Source organism: Chinchilla lanigera, unplaced genomic scaffold (assembly GCF_000276665.1).
Source record: "Chinchilla lanigera isolate Chin_1 unplaced genomic scaffold, ChiLan1.0 scaffold00019, whole genome shotgun sequence".
Classification (NCBI taxonomy): domain Eukaryota; kingdom Metazoa; phylum Chordata; class Mammalia; order Rodentia; family Chinchillidae; genus Chinchilla; species Chinchilla lanigera.
Window position 1 is genome coordinate 1784215 of NW_004955420.1, and position 18259 is coordinate 1802473.

General features: G+C 36.5%; 1 protein-coding gene across 8 annotated transcripts in view; it reads right to left on the reverse strand.

Annotated features, from left to right (window-relative positions):
* The window catches only part of Pld1 (phospholipase D1, phosphatidylcholine-specific), a 195026-nt gene that overhangs the window by 86499 nt on the left and 90268 nt on the right, over positions 1-18259 (reverse strand). For all 8 annotated transcript variants that reach the window (XM_013513559.1, XM_005383002.2, XM_005382998.2 and 5 more), the window contains exons 10-13: positions 16113-16262; positions 15323-15406; positions 6301-6382; positions 432-542 (exon numbers count right to left, since the gene is read on the reverse strand). In XM_013513559.1, coding sequence (XP_013369013.1) covers positions 432-542; positions 6301-6382; positions 15323-15406; positions 16113-16262 — 427 coding nt within the window. The remainder of the gene's footprint in view (positions 1-431; positions 543-6300; positions 6383-15322; positions 15407-16112; positions 16263-18259) is intronic.

Below are 18259 nucleotides of genomic sequence, written 5' to 3' on the forward strand. Positions count from 1 at the left end.
CAATCTGGCATTCTTACATCTGGTAATCTGAGCAACTTCACTGAAGATAACAATATGTAATTTTGTTAAATTCCAATTTGTTCTGAAGTCCTGTATCATCTTTACTGTTCAAAAAATTCCATTTTGTTCTGAAGTCCTGTATCATCTTTATTGTTTTTGCTTTGTTTTGTTTTTTCCTATATTGTTGGTATTTTGCTATTTTTTTTTTATTATTCTCTTTAAAATAAAAAAAATTTTTTTAAGTAAGATGTTCTGGCCCCCATCAATGTCAGCAGTGTAAGAAAATATAGCATGTAGTTTTATTTCTGAGGGCTCCGTGGTATTTAATTAAAATATACATTAGGGATGTCTACAGATTACGACTATCCAGAACAATATCTGAAAGACTTCTAAAGAATAATAAACACTGGCCACCAGGTGAACATGGATACCTTGATGTTGGGGTGCAGCCTCACTAAAGTCCTCTTGCTGTATTCACTATTGATTCCCAGAGCAAGCTCCACCTCCTTGTAAAGCATTATGAAGATCTTCACCCCTTGTTGCTGTCACAAGAGAAAACACATGGAGAAGTGAGTCTCAGGAAGGGTTATGGTTTTCCTTTCCTCTGCCTTTCTCTGTGGTATGCTTTTTTTCCTCTGTACACAGGTAAAATAAAATATTTAATAAAAAGGCAATACAAAGAGGTGAGAGTGACTATTAAACCCAAATATAAAAAATAAAAATTTATCTCCCTTCTATTCTTATGTCAGGAGTGTCATCGATATTTGGTTACACGGATCTAGAATGCTGAAATGGTAACCTTCACTGTTGAAAGTATTCAGTTGTCTTACAATTCTCAACATTTCCAAATACTTGCCACTGAGGAAGTTTCCACCTAGGTCATGTAATAGCACTAGAGTTCTTTGTTTACTGGCAAAGTGTTTACCTCCATCAGCTGAAATAACAGTAATAAGGAACTGTAATGCAATAGCTTACGCTAAATATTTTGTATATATCTCAGAGGCATTGTTCATATAATTTTTCTTTATTGAAAAAAGTTATTAGCCAGGAGTGGTGGTGCACGCCTGTAATCCCAGCACTCAGGAGGCTGAGGCAGGAGGATCGTTGCAAGTTCGAGGCCAGCCTGAGGTACAAAGTGAGCTCAAGGTCAGCCTGAACTGCATAGCAAGACCCTGTCTCAAAAAAGACAAAGAAAAAAAAAGTTATTTAGTGGAAAAAATATTTCTTAATTTTCAGAGATGAATGCTGGTTCATCCTCAGAATTAGATGACTAAGATCTATTCCCTGGTGAAAGGACTTCTTTAGAAGTAAGCTTCTCTAACATTCAAAATCTGAGTTTTAACAGGAGCTTAGTATAAAATGGAAACATAGATTAACAACGATCCAGCTTTAGACCTAGGATCTAAAAGGAAATATATAAACCTATTTTCACCCACTGAACTGCATCAAATTAAGTGAAAAATGCTTGGTAAATGCTAACATGCTATAAAGTAATATTACTAATACTAATCACCAAAAAAAGCCATCCAAAAACCGGCAGTACAAAAACAAATGCTAGTGTTTTTTATTCTATTTCTGATTGGTAACAGGCTTTTGACCTAAGTTAAATCGCCCACCTGAGCACTCCTCCCCTTCTGCACACTCTTACGGACCGCCTAGCATCCCCTAATACATAGTGCAGGGCTCCTTTCCTCCAGGGATCTCTATTTAACTACCCCTGCTTTGTGGTTCACTTTTTCACTTTTTGACTTCTCAGTAGTGCTCCACAGTCAGCAACATCTAAGTTTTCACTCTCTTTGCCCAGTAGCTCTGAAAGGCTTTGGAAACATTGCACACATACCAGAGTATATAGCTAAATTATATCTAGGCATTTAATGTCCTAATGATTAAAAGCAAGAATTTTTCCATAATACTTTCTAAACTATTAGAGATGGAGCTATATCTGATAAACTATAATAACAAAGATAAGGTAGTTATAGCTTAAATTAATAATCCATGGCAATTAGACATTACTTATAATGGAAATTTGAATCAAAACTTTAACAAGTCTTACAACTGTGTTGAACTCTCGCATAAGAACTGATTATTTTTGTAATGCTAAGCAATGTGAAATGAAATAGGAGTTAACACTTTTAGATAGTGGATCACAGGTTATAAAATCTTGGAACAAACATATAGTTCCCCAATATTGCTCCATTTAAACTAAGAAGCACGTTTTGGCCCTGGAATCCATGTCACTTTAAAATATTCATATCCTGTCTCCTGATGGCAGTAATGTCTGAAAGTGTAATCATTTTTTCAGAAACACTAGATTCACATTCTGGTGTACATTAAGCAGATTTGAGTACTGCAAGATTCACTCTTGCTCTGAAAAGAAAAACAAAATCAAAAAGAAGATAAATGTTCTATTGTTCTAGTTAACAGCTCGGCTTCAGGAGCTCACTATAATTACACAACCACTGCTGTAATTAAGTTAGTAAGAACAACTCTGAGTAAAGAAGGAGGTGGTAGTCCAGACCGGGAGTGTACAGATTCAGGTCTGATGGTCCAGCCAAGTGAGTGCTCTAGAGCAAACCACTGACGGGGACTCTAAAGAAAAACTTGAAGGTTTTCTTATTCTTCTTTTACATGCAGATCCAGTTTGTTATTTGAGTATTTTAGGATTCAGACCTGAATAATGGCTCCCTCCTTAGAGGCTCCCACTACAAAATGCAATACAAAGCATAAACTCAAATTTCAGCCTAAATTATAGAGCATTACACTTGACATCTTTCATAAAGGTTCATTTGCTTTAAATGAATGAAATTCTGCTTCTTAGGCTTAAGACATTATTACTCACAAAGGCATTTGCTGCAAATTAGGAACTTGGCCCGAATCCTGCAGTTTTCCATTTTCCTGCATAACTAATGGACTTTTGAAATAATAGAGATGTTAGCACTAACAGATTACATTGTTACCCTCCACTTATTAGCACATGACACTTTCTTTTACACTGTCTTTTCTGATGTAAATATTAACTTTGAAAGAAATAAGGTAGAGACAGTTAATTCTTTTTTATTTTAAATAAAAATGACCAATAAGGAAATAAACATAACAAGTCATTTTAATATGGTTTACAATTATTTATCTACACCTATAGCCAGAATAAAGTTAACTAATGATAAAATTTCTGTGAAAATAAAGCAATAATTTCCTCCTCTTTTGGTCACAATATTACAAAACTATCATAAATTCTATAAAGAGTAAAGAAAAATTATTCCTAGCAAGCAAAGACATTTGCCTTGTTGTAATAGTGTAATCTTATTTTTTAAAGTAGGAAATATCAAAGCCAAATTTATCCAAAGAAGGAACTGATATTAATTCTGTAACTTAAAAAGTACATTTTGATACAGCCTATATTTTATTAATGACTTAGGTGACCTAGAAGAAATGACATTTTGCTCAGTGAAGGAACACGTAAATAGGGGAAGTAAGAGGTCAGAAGTTCTGGAAATGACTCTGCAATACATATTTTCTATTTCTGCTGAACCAAGCCAATTCAAAGATTTCAAGGAATAAAACTCCATGGATCATGACTTTTAGAAGAGGAAGCTTCTGCCTTCTAATTCATTTCTCATCAAGTAGATCAGATACAACATGCTAAACAGTGGGAATATGTAGGAGCTTTAGTTACGTGTACAGAATACATGTGAAGACAATGACAATTTTTAAAAAATTAAAGTGGAAATCAAGGAGACTTTTTTCTTATTCATTTTATCATTTGATTTTTCAAGGAGGCATGGTCTAAATATTTTCTAAACACAGCCAAGTTTGCTCACTACTTGAAGAGAACTTACAGACTCCCACCCCAGGATAATTACTAATTTTATCATTTCCAAGTACTTCCCAACATTTTAAGAAAATGAAAAGTAAAGTATAAAAAGAAATTGTATCATCACCATTTCAAGGCAACAGGCATTGAGATATAACAACACAAATGTTCATATTTCCTTTTTTAAAACCAATTTTGCTTAAAGCATGATCTTAAAGGTTAAAGATAACTTCGCCTCCAACCTATAAGCCATCCTAGCCTACTGCTTTGATAAGACTCCACTATTTTCTATGCAGAGAGGTGGTTGTCTCATTTCTCAAACATGAACATATTTTCCTCTTAATAATTACTGCTGCAGTTCTGCATGTACTTTATGGTACAAGAGAGAAAGAAACCAATATGAAGCCAAATTCAGCCTGAAAAACAAAAACCCTTCCCTATAAGGCTCCAGGTTACTGCAACTGGAAATTCTTTTACTGTAAGTCTCATAAGAGATATCACTTGAGTCTAAGTTTGAAACATATGCAATCACGGTGCAGGGGTTTATTTATCAAGTATGCAGTGTATCATCTCTTAGTTTTGCAAATGCAGAGCTATGGAAACTCCCAGAATGCAATTTCTTTGTATTCTAAGCAAATGCCTCTGAATATTGTCATACACTATTTTGAACCACTGATACATACTGCATGTCAGAAAACCAGAGAAACAGGAGCATCAATGTAGTTATTACCAAAGAAACAAAAAATTGTATTCATTACTAAAAAACAGCCATTACAAAAGACATTACTTTCTAAATTCCTCTCAAAAAATCTGCATAATCAGATTTCAGAATAAAACACATTCATTTTAATCAACCTTATGGACCTCTGGGACTCATTAATGCAAAAGTAAATATTATGTTTCAACCTCATACTTTGCGAAGCTAGTATGTGGCTTTCAAAACCTAAATTATTTATGTGAAGCAGTGTTTATGTGCATATGAAATGTCAAACTGGAATTATCTAAGTGTTAAAATTTATGATCAAAGTATATGGTGCATTGAGATTAAGGGAGAACATTCCACTAAATGTACAACTGAGACATTAATATTTAATGGTATTACTATTTCCTTAGGAAATTTTTAAAAATCATTACACATAATTTAAAAATTACAAGCTTCAGAAAATGGATGAGCTGGAAACAAAGCCACATTATCAAGCAATGTTTGCTTGGCCCTGATATTTACGACGGACCTCACCAGAGCTCATGGGCAAAAAAAGCAAAGAGAAGCCACACTGGTAACATAAAAGGCACTTCACACAGGTACCTTTGGGGCAGTAGATAAACATATCTGTTAACAGAGGCAGAGGGCCAGGCCTCTGAGCTTGCTTGGGCATTTAGTTTTTGTAGGTGCCCTGCATATACCTCACACTCAAGGGATCCAAAATTTCACTTTCTGACACTGAGTTCCCCCTATCACTACCAGGTTCATCTTCTTAACACACCATTTTCATCAAAGCACAACTCCTCCCCAGAGGGAGCGTGGGTCTGAAATAAAGATTTCAACTTCTTTTGCCCTCAGGTTCGCAGAGGAATACTGGTTGAAATTCTAACACAAAGGCATGGGGAAAAGAAAAAGAAGGAAAAGTGAGAGGGAAAGGGATACTAGGATGTAGAGGACAGGGAGAAGAAATGAGTGAAAATGTGAAAAATGGAAATGCTAACCTACAATTACCCAGGATCCATAAATGTGGGAGCTAAAATATTTAACAATATTTTAAAAGATTAAGATGGTTTCAAACAATAGCAAACATGTTACTGCTCCCTAATTTGGACATCATTAACGAAAAAATCCGATTTAACTTAATTTGGTTGAAGATCCATTGCAGAGAATTAATTAGCAATATGAGCATAGTCATTGGTTCCCTCCACTGCTTCAATTATTTATGTTTTATAACAAAAAGCACATACTTGATGCTAACCCAGAATCTACAGGGCCAGCTGCATAGGAAACATTTCACATTATTACTGTACATTGTTCCAAAACTTCTACCAAACACCACCAGTTCTTATTGTCCTCCCTCTCTGATATTCTTCTGCATCAAGTTGGGCACATCTGACTGAGACCATTCTCCAGATGCCTTTGTCTTCGGTTTAAACAATGGAATAATGAACAAAATAAAGTAGCATGTTTCATTTCATCATTTATTATTCAGTGATAAAGTGTTATTACAATTTTATTGCTTATAAAATTAACTGGTTATAACTAACAAACAAAAATTATACAGTTGCTAATATAATTCATGCTGTAAATTAGGTTCAAATATGCCTGCACTCAAAAGGAAAAGGAAAAAAAGAATTAAATGAATGGAAAACCATAACTACCCTGTTTTTTGTCAAACTCTAAAATGAAAAGTCATTAGTATATATGAAAGGCTTTTAAAAAGAAAAGGCAGATCAGAGGCAATAAACATTTAAAAATTTATAACATCTGTTGGGAAAATACATACTGCTTTTCGTTTAAGAATGCAGTCCAACCTCCAACGATTTCCTTCAACTACTGGGCGTTTAAGGAAGATTTCTGGACTCAACCTGAAATCATAAAACCAAGATTTCAAGGGAAATCACAAGAAACAGAGGCAATCTGAGCTCTAATTCTATCATCTTACTGCACCATAGCTGGATATCCAAAGTTTTGCTATGAGTCCGTGTACAACTTCATATAGGAAAAATAAATTTTATCTGTATAAAATATCTGACTTAATTCTTCTCTCTTTTATGTTAATATGCACACATATATACATGTAAATACTGTTGATTGCTTATCCCACAGCCTTTCTTTACGCTGCCCTTCCTTGCTATCAGAGCCTGCCTCTCAGTACAGCACCTGAATATACAAACTAATAGCTGTCCTGGACAATGAAATATATGAGGTGATACATGGGGTTACTGAGAAAGTTCTTCCTCTTTGATGGAACATCACACACACACACACACACACACACACACACACACACAGGAAAGCCCTGCTCCCACTCTTCTGGCTTTAGGCTGGATGTTCTTTGGGGCATGATGCTTAGGGAGCGCCGCAATGTTGACAGAACCCTAAAATCACGAGATCACTCCACCAACCCTAGCACTGCCCAACTTTGAATTTCTCACTGAATGACACAAGTAAGTCCTCAGTGTTTAAGCCCTCCTCAATTGAGCATTCTGTTACTAGGAGCCAAAGGCATTTTAAACACACACTTGCACGCTGACTTCCTACACCAGCAACAATGCCAAGGGAGCCTGGGCTTTCTGAGCAGTGAAGGAGGAAGGTACCCAGAACTCCCAGTTCCGGACAGGACCCCTGCCTCCTCTCACTGAGCAGCCTTCTAAGGCAGCTGAGTGTGCAGGAGAGTCACACTTTCCCCCAGGACAGCTTTAAAGTCAAAGTCTATGTTAAATATGTATTCAGTGTAACTGCCTGCTCATGAGGAAAAACAAACAAGCGGGGGGGGGGGGGTGTTCAAAACAAAACTCTTATCTGAATTGCTAAGCCTAGAGGTGCAGGGAGAGAGTGTGTAATGATTTAAGCCCCGTAGAATTCTGGACAGGGACATCCTGGCAGGTAGTCTGCTAAGCAAATGAAAACAACGGCATTTGTAGGAGCAAAACAGACAAAAAGAAACTGTTTTAAGCTCTAGTTCATTCACTTTAAAAAAAAAATCCAGAGATACAGTTTCTAAAGGAAACACACACTGGATAAGACCCAAAAGGAAACAGAAGAGCACATAAGAATAAGCACTTACATATTTCAATTATGGTGGGAAATCAGCTTAAAGATAACCTATGTCCAAGTAAACAAACCACACACAGCGACTAATGAGAAAAGATCAGAGGACAATTACAAAGAGGATTGTTTTAAGCTTAAAAGCTCAGTACTGTACACTGCTAGCTCACTGAAGGAGAAGGATGTCCAGTAGTGTATACATACTGTCTATTTTTTTGGCATACACAGTCAAAAAGCCCTGAACTGACCTTTGGTTTGGGGTCCCTACATTGTATACTCCACAATCAAGTCCTTTTTATTTAACCCGCAAATGTTGTGTACCCTGGGTGCAGAGCATTCAATGAGAGGTGATCAAAATATATGGTTAACATTTCTTTATTTCAAAGTTATTGAAAAATAAGTTCCTAAAACAGAAACAAAAAGAAATAAAAATTCTGACTAACTTTATACCTATGAAAACATTGAATTCTAATTTAAACTTTTTCACAATGAAAACTACAGACCCTGACTTTACAGTTAAATTTCACCAAATGTTTAAGGAAGAAACGTCAGTCCTACTCCGACTGAGAAGACAGAGCAGCAAAGAGTACTTGCTGAGTCACTCAAGGAAAACAGCCGAACAATGATATCAGTCGAACAACGACATTACAAGAAAACTACAAAACAACGCCTGTGTGATCATTAAAAGGGAAGTTGGCATAAAAACCCATCAGTTTGTCCTGGGATTACTTGGGAATGCAAAGTTGGTTTAAAAGTTGAAAATCAATGTATGTAAGTCACACATTGACAGGCTGAAGAGAAAGCAAAAGAAAAAGATGAGAAGAAAGGAGGAAGAGGGAGAAGGAAGAAGAGGAGAGATTTCAAAAGAAGATGCCTCTACTCAAAAACTGCAGAAACAATTTACAAAATCCAAAATCTGTTCACAGTGAAAAATCTTAAGTTATGAACAGAAATAAACTTACCCAGTAAAGGGTACTTATAAAATATTCCCCTAATATCACACACAGTTATGCGTGTGCAATGGGAACGAGGCCTGGAGACCATTCTATCACTTCTGTTCAACATATTACTGACGATCCTGGCCAGTGTAATAAGGCAAGAGGAAAAAACATAAGGCATATTAACTTGAAAGGAAGAAGTTAGCTTGTTGTTATTCATGGGCCATGTGATTATGCATGGAGAAAAATCCTGAGAAATCTACACAAAGTCAGCTAGCGCTAAGGAGGGAATTTAGCCTGGTCACAAGGTATAGGGCAATACACAAATATTAATTGTATTTCTAGTTCTTTTTGCTCTCAGTGAATGATTAGAAAATGAATTTTAAAATACCATATACCTCAAAAAACATGAAATACCCTGTGACAAATTTAAGAAATTTTTATAAGACCTCCACACAGAAAAGTACAAAACAGTGCTGGGAAGAATTAAATAAATAAATAAATAAATAGTGCTCTTGAATTCAGAGGCTTAATGTTGAAGAAGAAAAATAGAATTTTAAGTACTACACGACCAGTGGTAAATTTCCTATTTTTTTTCCTTTGGAGAGAAAACTTAAAAATGAGATTAGCACAGAGAGAACTCCAGAAGTTGTCTAGGTGAAAATTAACAAAAAAGAAAGGAATTTTCTGCAATGAGAGATGTTGCAGCAGAGAGCCCACAGACACAAAAAGTCTTTGCGTGTGTGTCCACGTAAGTGCATAGGGGGCGGACATCCTCTCAAGTTGGAAGAGCTGTGATGCCTACAGGCAGCTGTAAGCACTTAAGATTTGGCTCCATAGATGGGTGCTACCACACCAATTCTGGAGGCCAGAATAAACACTTTTTGAGCTAGACCACTAAAACAGGGAATCTTAGGGAACTGGAAAGCAATTGGGAGCTAATGGAAGCGAGGAGCTTAGGAAAACAATCCATGAAGTTGTTTATAACCTCCTGGCTCTTTCATCAGCTGTCCGTATGCATGGATTTGATCCTAAATAGTATACTAAAGGATCTGAAAACAGAACTAAGGACAGACCACCACCCAAGTCCCAGACTGGCCACCAGGTGACACACATAGGGCAAAAATCTGAAGGGCACTACAGAAACTTTGTAAACAAAACTGACATTAAAACCACACCCAGGAAGCTTGGATAGAACTTTTTGTCTATATCCACATAAGTCAGTTCCCTGCTCAAAGAAAAATAACAATACTTTCCATAAGATTTAAACAAGATTCAGATTCTTATAAAATTTTTATAGCATATAATGCAAAAAAGTACTGGGCATACAAAGAACCAGAACAATCTCAACTTGCAAGGATAATCTACAGATGGCAACAGCAAGATGACATGGATATTGCAATAATACGGCTTAATTCCTCGTTCGATAGTGGAAAAATAGGGCAACACTCTTGAAGAAATAGAAAGATAGAAAGTCCCCCAAGGAAATGGAATATATAAAGAGAACCAAATGAAAAATTTTAGTTTTCAAGATAAAAACTAAAATTACAACAAAAATATAACCTCCCCCAAGAATCACTGAATAAACTCAAAACTAGAATGGAGATTACAGAGGAACAAAGGAGTAAACTTGAAGAGAACTAAAAAAAATTATATAATCTGAACAACAAAGAGAAAATATTTTACAAAAATAAAAAAACTTCAAAGATTGTGAAACAATACCAAAAAGATATTTGTATCATTAAAAATTTAGAAAAGGAAATTACAAAAAAAGAATTACAAAAAATTAATGGTAAGAATTTCTCAAATTTGGCAAGACATGTAAAACTATCTGTTATCAACACCAAACAGAATGAACCCAAATATCAAAACCAGACTACTCAAAACTAAAGACAAAGGAAGAATATTAAAAGCATTCAAAAGAAAAAGAACACATTACTTAGGGGAGAAAAATGATTCCAGTGACTGAATATTTCTCCCTAGAAACCATGGAGGCCAGAATGAAATGGAACAACCGCTTTAACTAGAGTTTATAAACATATCCTACAACTAAGAAGACAAATAACCTAATTTTTTAAAATGGAGAAAAATTCGGGGCTCATTCCATAAAAGAGGAGAACAATTTGACTACATACTTCAAAAAAGTTTTTAAATGTCCAAAAAGTACATGAAAATCTGCTCATCACGAAGAGAAGTTGCTGATAAAAGTGAAAACCATAATGAAATACTATTACATATCTTTTGGAATAATGACCGATAATACCAAGAACTTCCTTCACTTTTCATGAAGGAAGTTACTGTATAGGTTTTACTTAAAGTGCATGCGGTAATAAGATGTTATCTTAGTTCTTAGTTATGAAAAAGAAACACCACCCTGTTTCATTCTCTCGCTGAAAGTAGAAAAGACTCAGTGTTCCATCTCTTTAGCTGCTTCAGTGAGAGCTTATAGTTTAGTATTCAGAACCTTCAAACAAGATATTGTTTTCTTGCATAAAGCATGAAACTGTGAGGGCTTCACATGTAGCTCAGTGGTAGAGTGTTTGTAATAGATCTGGGGTTAGATCACCAGCTTGCAGGAAAAAAGGAAAGAAGGGAGGGAGAGAGAGAGCAGGGGGAGGGAGGGAAATAGAGAAAAAAGAAATGGAAAAAAGGAATATGGGCTTGATGGAAAAACTATTTCTTCTCTCATGTCTTTGCCAAACTTTCAGAAATATTTTTAAAGGAATATAGAGCTACATTAAGGTTGAACTTATCCACATAATACCAACTAAAATAAACTTCTAACTCTTCTATGTAGCGTATCATGTCATATTTTTCCTTTCTGGCAACTTATTTAAAAGAAAAAATTTGACAAGGATATAGACCAGGATTAAGCCCCTCTGCAAGCACGATCATACTGACCATGGCATGCCTACCTATTGATTAGATGGATGACTCTCAACCCAAAGAGATATCGTCCCCATGGCCCCACTCCTGCTCCTCTGCTGACCCAACCAAGCAATATTTGGCAACGTCTAAAGACATTTTGGTTGTTCTACCTGGGAGCTTGCTACTGGCATTTGGTGGGCAGAAGCCAGGATCCTGCTCAATATCCTATAGTATGCAGGACAGTCATTTGCAACAAAACACTAGCTGACCCAAAATATCAGTAACCCTAGATTGAGGAAGCAGATCCTAGAATTACAAGTTGCCACATAACTTGAGCAAAATAATAGATGATGGGTTCATATTCCTATTTGCCTCCACTGTTCCTAAAATCTAGACTGAAAAGGAAATAATTTATAATGATAGTTTTACACTTCCTATACAAGGTACCATTAGGAAGGAAACAGGATAGATAATATTTTTGTAAGGACCATTTCAGCCAACTAAGTTCCAAGGAAGGAAACATATTTTAGACATTTTCATTTCCATCATAGCCAAAGCTGGCATCTGTGATAGCTTTTAATAGCATAGGTAGACAGGCAGTTGGAACTGGAGTCAGATTATAAAGCCTGCACCTACTCCAGGAGTAAAATTCCCTAAGAGTTCATGAATTTTAGATATGAGATTTCCAAAGGCCTTAATAGGCATCATTACTTCCATGGGCATTTTTAAAGAGGGTCAGAAACTTGGAGCCCGATATATGTCCAGAAGAGCTGGCTAGGTGCAGTCATTACAGAGGACATTTAATAGTAACAGGGAAATGGAACAATTACAACAGCAAAGGAGAAGCATGCTTACTGGACCTATGGAGAGCCATGCCAAGTTCAGGAAAGATACCCAAAGGGGATGAGGGGCCATGACTTCCACAGTCACACTTGTACTGCAGCCTAGTCTTCATTAAAATTAATACTTGAGTTTTTAACTACCAAATGGAAAGACAAAAACAAAATTACCAGGCTAAATACATTAAGAATGTATTTTTCCATTTTCTAATATCCTCTTCAACCTTTTTCAAGTACTGTAATTTTTCAAGTACAGACCTTTTACTTCCTTTGCTAGATTGATTCCTAAGTATTTTGGGGGGGGTTAATGTTATTGTGAGGGTGTTGTTTCCCTAATTTCTTTTTCAGTGAGTTTGTTATTTGTGTACAGGAATGCTGATTTTTGAGTGTTGACTTTGTATACAGCTACTTCACTGGATCTGGTGATTAAATCTGGAAGTCTTTAGGTGGAGCTTTTGGGATCTTCTATGTAGAGTATCATGTCATCTGCAAATAATAATTTTACTTCTTCCTTTCTTATCTTTATTCTTTTTATTTGTCTCTCATATCTAATTGCTCTGGCCAGTATTTCCAGAACTATATTGAATAGGAATGGTGACAGTGGACATCCTTGTCTTGTTTCTGATTTTAGAGTGAAAGCTTTCAGTTTTTGAACATTTAGTATGATGTTGGTTGTTGGTTTGTCATAGATGGCTTTTATTAAACTGAGATAAAGATGGTCTATCCTGACTTTCTTTAGGGTTTTTACCATGAATGAGTATTGGACTTTGTCAAATGCTTTTTCTGCATTTATTGAGACTGATCATTTTGGTTTTGTCTTTGTCTCTGTTGATATGGTGAATTACATTTATTGATCTGCATATGTTAAACAATCCTTGCATCCCTTGGATGAATCCTACTTGGTCACGGTATATAATATTCTTGATAATTTGCCACATTTTGCTTGACAGTATATTATTGAGGATTTTTGCATCTCTATTTGGTAGGGATATTGGCCTGTATCTCTCTTTCTTGGTTGGATCCTTCTCTGGTTTTGGTATCATGGTAAGATCTGCTTCTAGGGATGAGTTTGGGAGTATTGTTTCCCTTCCTATTTCATTAAAGAGTTTGAGGAGTAATGACATTTGATCACTCTAAGTTTCTTGTAGAATTTAGCTATGTATCCATCAGGACCTGGCCTTGCTCTTGGTTAGGAAGAACCAATATAGTGAAAATGGCCATACTCCTAAAATTGTTATACAGATTTAATGCAATCTCAATGAAAATACCATTTGCATACCTCATGAACTAGAGAAAACATTCTTAAAATTCATGTGGAACCAAAAGAAACCTAAAATAACGAAAGCAATTCTGGCCAACAAAGGCAAGTCAAGGGGCATCACAATTCCTCACTTGAAATTACGCCACAAAGCTGCTGTGATAAGAACAGCATGGTGCTGGCAAAAAAAGAAAAAAAAAAAAACAACCAAAAAACACCAGACCCAAGCATCAAGAGAACAAATTAGAAGATGCAGAAACAACTCCAAATACACTCAGCCACCTGATCTTTGACAAAAGGGCCAAATACATTCACTGGAAGAAGGATAGCCTCTTTAATAAATGGTGCTGGAAAAACTGGCTTTCCACATGCCAAAGACTAATCCATGTCTATTACGATGCACTAAACAAAAATCAAAATGGATCAAAGATCCACTAAATCTGCTAGAAAATAGAATAGGTAGAACTCTTGAGACATTGGTATACGTAAAGATCCTTATGAACAAAACCTGATTATACCGAAACTATCACAAAGAATCTAAACATTTGGATTCTCACCTTATTAAAAAGCTTTTGCACAGCAAAAGAAATCACCAACAAAGTGAAAAGACAACCCACAGAGTAGGAAAAAATTTATGCCAGTTGTTCTTCAGACAAAGGACTAATATCTAGAATACATGAAGAACTGAAAAAAAATCAGGCCCCCCAAAATCAAAGACTCAATCCAAAAATGGGCATCTGAGAAGAATAGAAACTTCTCACATGAAGAAATACACATGACAAATAAATATGTGAAAAAATGTTCAGCGTCACTGGTTATTCAAGAAATGCAAATCAAAACAATGTGAGATTCCATGTCACTCCAGAAAGAATGGCTGTTTTCAATAAAACAACTGAGAACAAATACTGGCAGGGGTGTGAAGAAAAAGGAACACTTCTCCACTGTTGGTGAGAATGTAGCCTAGTACAGCTACTGTGGAAATCAGTGTGGAGATTCCTCAAAAAACTAGGATTAGAAGTCCCATTTGATCCAGCTATTCCCCTACGGGGTATCTTTTCAGAAGAATTAAAAGCATCATATCACAGCAATGTATGTGCATCCATGTTTATAGCTGCATAGTTTATAATGGCTAAATCTTAATAATAAATCCATCAACCAATGAATTGATTTAAAAAATTTGATTTTTTAATATAATGGAGTGTTACTCAGCCATAAAGAGAGATAAAGTTGAGACATTTATACCAAAATAGGTAGACCTTGAGACTATAATCATAAATGAAATAAACAAGACACACATGTATAAATATCACATTATCTTTCTGGCATGAGAAACTAAAAATGTAAATAATAACAAAAGTGTACAACAGATGTTGTGAAATAGAAAGAAACTATCCAAAAGGAAAAGGGAACCAGGGAGGAGAGGGAGAGGGGAAGAAAGAAAGGAAGGGAAGATGGGAGGGAAGGAAAGAAAGAAAGATAGAAAAATAAGAAAAAGAGGATAAAATGAAAACAGAGCTTTGTGAATGGGGAAGGGACTGGGGCTTGAAAGGAGGGGACAGGAATGGAGAAAAAAAGAGGAATCAAGGTATATCATGTACAGATACAAATTCCCTATCATGAATGTGATTTTTATGTATATGTAACTTGTAGCAATAAATGTAAATAAACTAAAAAATATACATATTTGGAGGCTAAGTTTTTATTAATGACCATTAGTTAACTGATTGACACATTAGCCAAATCACCCTTGGGTATTGCTGGGTTCGTAATGCTCAATTTCTGAGCAGCATTACATTGTTGTACATTTATAAACACAGAAACCTCTGGATAAAAGTCTCATGGATAAGTACTAACCACCAATCTGTGATAAAAATCTCTTCTTTTGCTTCTTCCATTGCATTTGCCACATCTTCAAAATATCCTTTGGCATTAACATACCTGAAAGACAAGGTAATTTTGTTCTATGTTTGTTTTTGTTTTATAAAATAAGACAAAAAAAAGAAAAATGCTATTCTACGGTATAGCAAAATACGTATGGCCCTGACCTAGAGTCTCTGTCTCACCACCAGCTGACTTTGTGTAAGTGGAAAACAAAGATTAAAATACAACCTTCCATCTGCTACCTAGGAAAAGCAGGAAGCAGACAGATCTGAGCGACTTGATTCTTCTCTGCCTAGAGTGCAATAAATTTGTTGAGCTGTATTATCACAGGGGGCCAAATGAATCTCCTCTCATGTTAAACTCACACATGGTGTTTCATCTGAGCCTAAAATCAGACTGAATTCCAATTATGGGAAGAAAAACACATTAAGTATGATTTTATGTAAAAGAAATTCTAGCAAATCAATGCTTTTTTATAAATCATGGCTGATACGAATCCCTAAGGAAATGTATGAAGTTAGCTTTAAAAAAATCAAACTTTCAGATCTAAAGATAGCTAAGCTCACTGTGAAAAACCTTACAAAAACTGGAAAGCTAATCTACTTACCAGGTAATTCAGCAAGGCCCTCAGAAAGACAGGATTTTGTTAAATATAACGCATAATCTCTTTTTATGTTTTTAAAAGTTGATCCCAGGTGAATTGCAAACATTATAATATTAAATGCCATGAAGACCTTGATATCCTAGAACAGAATGATCTTACCATTTAGCTAAAGTGTTGTCCTGGATAGCAGCATAGGACCCAAATCGATGGTCCTTAAGGAAGTTGGTGCCGTGTTTCTGGATGAATTCTTCTATAGCTCCTCCCCACCACCGAGCATGTCTATAGCTGTTGCATTTTAAAATAAGTGTCCTTTCAAAAAAAACCCAAAACAATAAAAAAGTCACTTTGAATTCTTCCTCTTGAAAAAAATTTACAAATTAAATATGTTCTATTTTATTTATTACTATAATAAACATAAATTGAAACTTTTAGGGAAAGAACATAAATAGAGGCTGCTAAAAGTTTTGGTAGAATTTCTGAAAATATTCAATATATACAAAAGAAATCTTCAGGCTACTTTTTCACTCACTTACTCATGCAAACACACACCAAGGTACTTATGCACTTAGAGTTGTGCTAGGCTAGGAGGAGGCACATAAAAGAGGTGAAAGATCTAGGTGTAGGACAGTTGTTGAGTCCTTGAGAGGACATTTCCCTCGGTGCTGCCTGCTGCTAACTCCCTTGGCTTCTGGAAGTACCACCCTGACTAAGCTTTAGGAGCGTCATCCCTTTCCTTTTCTGGGTCTGCCAAATGGAATATTTCATTCCCTTGATCCCAGGAGCTGATTCCTTCACCAATTCTACCCACAAGAGCAAACTTAAGGACTTAGGAATATTAGGAAGAGACTTCCCTCTCCTGAATTTGAAGAGTGGTGTTATGGTTTGTGTCTGGGTGTTCTCCCAAAGCATCATGCAGTCATGGGGCGGGCTTCTAGGGTTTATTATTGATTCATGGTCCAATGCTGGAATTACGGGTGTGAGTGTTACACCTCTCCTGCGGCGGGTAGTTTGCATACAATGTAAGGGAGGGAAAGAGGCTGCCTGCCATCCCTCCTTCCTTTTGCTCTTGTTGCTTTCACTCTTCTCTGCCATTTGCCCTCTGCCATGTGCCACTCTGCCTTGGAGCCAGCCGAGTATGGACTGAAACCTCCACAAACTGTGAGCCAAATAAACCTCTCCTTCCTTAATTCTGGGTGTCAGGTATTTTGTCTCAGCAACAAAAAAAGTAACCAAGACAGGTGGGAAGCAGCCAACTCGCCACTCTGAGACCAGTTGGCAGACGGAGCAGATCCATGGGTGACAGACCTGAGAAAGGGTAGGAAATGTGTCTTAATGACAGAGTTTGAGCCTCATAATTAGGCTCAACATAGATGATTAGTTCTGGTATAACCTAGTTTGCACTCAACTTTTCTGTCGCATAGACTACACTGTCATAAATTATGAGAGATTTATAAATGCTAGAAAAAGTTCAGCATAGATTACAGAAAGTTTTTTTTTAATGTCAAGTATCAGAACTGGTGATTACCACCAAGAGGTAATGTGAAATTCAAAGGAGAACCAGGTGTTGGAGACAGCATTGAGGCAGAAATCTACCACCCCACCAATTCGAGAGGACTGAGTGAGGAGGAGAGTTCAATCTGGGGGGATATGGAGCAATTCTCATAACAAGCAAGAAAGGGGCTGTGTTAACAGACTCTGAAATAATTATTCCTAATGATTAGGAAAGTAAAAACATCTCCCCTCATTATGTCATAGATGAATGCTGAACTCTGGAGACGTTAATGCTGATGCTTCTCAGTGTAGAGACCTGGAGGTACGTAAGACACAGCAGGATGGGAGAGGAGAAGCATCCTTCAGCAGGTGTGGCAAAGGAGACAAAGTGTCTGGGGCCAAGAGCAGGAGGGCACAGAATGCATGAGTTTCACTTGTCATGCAAATACAACTGAATTTGAGCTTAAATGCCTCTGCAAACCAGCTAGGAGAAAAAGATTCTGTGGGAAGATAAGTGACACACAGAAGCCAAGAAGAGTCTGAGGGAGAGATAAGCGACACACACAGGTCTTGTCAGAGTGTGTGCTTGTGTGGTGGGAGCCCTCCAAAACAGGAAGCATGAGGAGTTGAGAAAAGATGTGTGAGAAGAAACAGTGAAGAGAACAGCCTCCCTAGAACATGGGATTACAAAGGCAAAGAGATCAAGGACCTTACATTATAAATGGAAATTTGGGCTTATTTGATAGAATCACAAGAAGCATGTGCCGGGAAGAGGCCGGTGAAGCCTGGATTTGAACAGATTCATTGGGCAATGG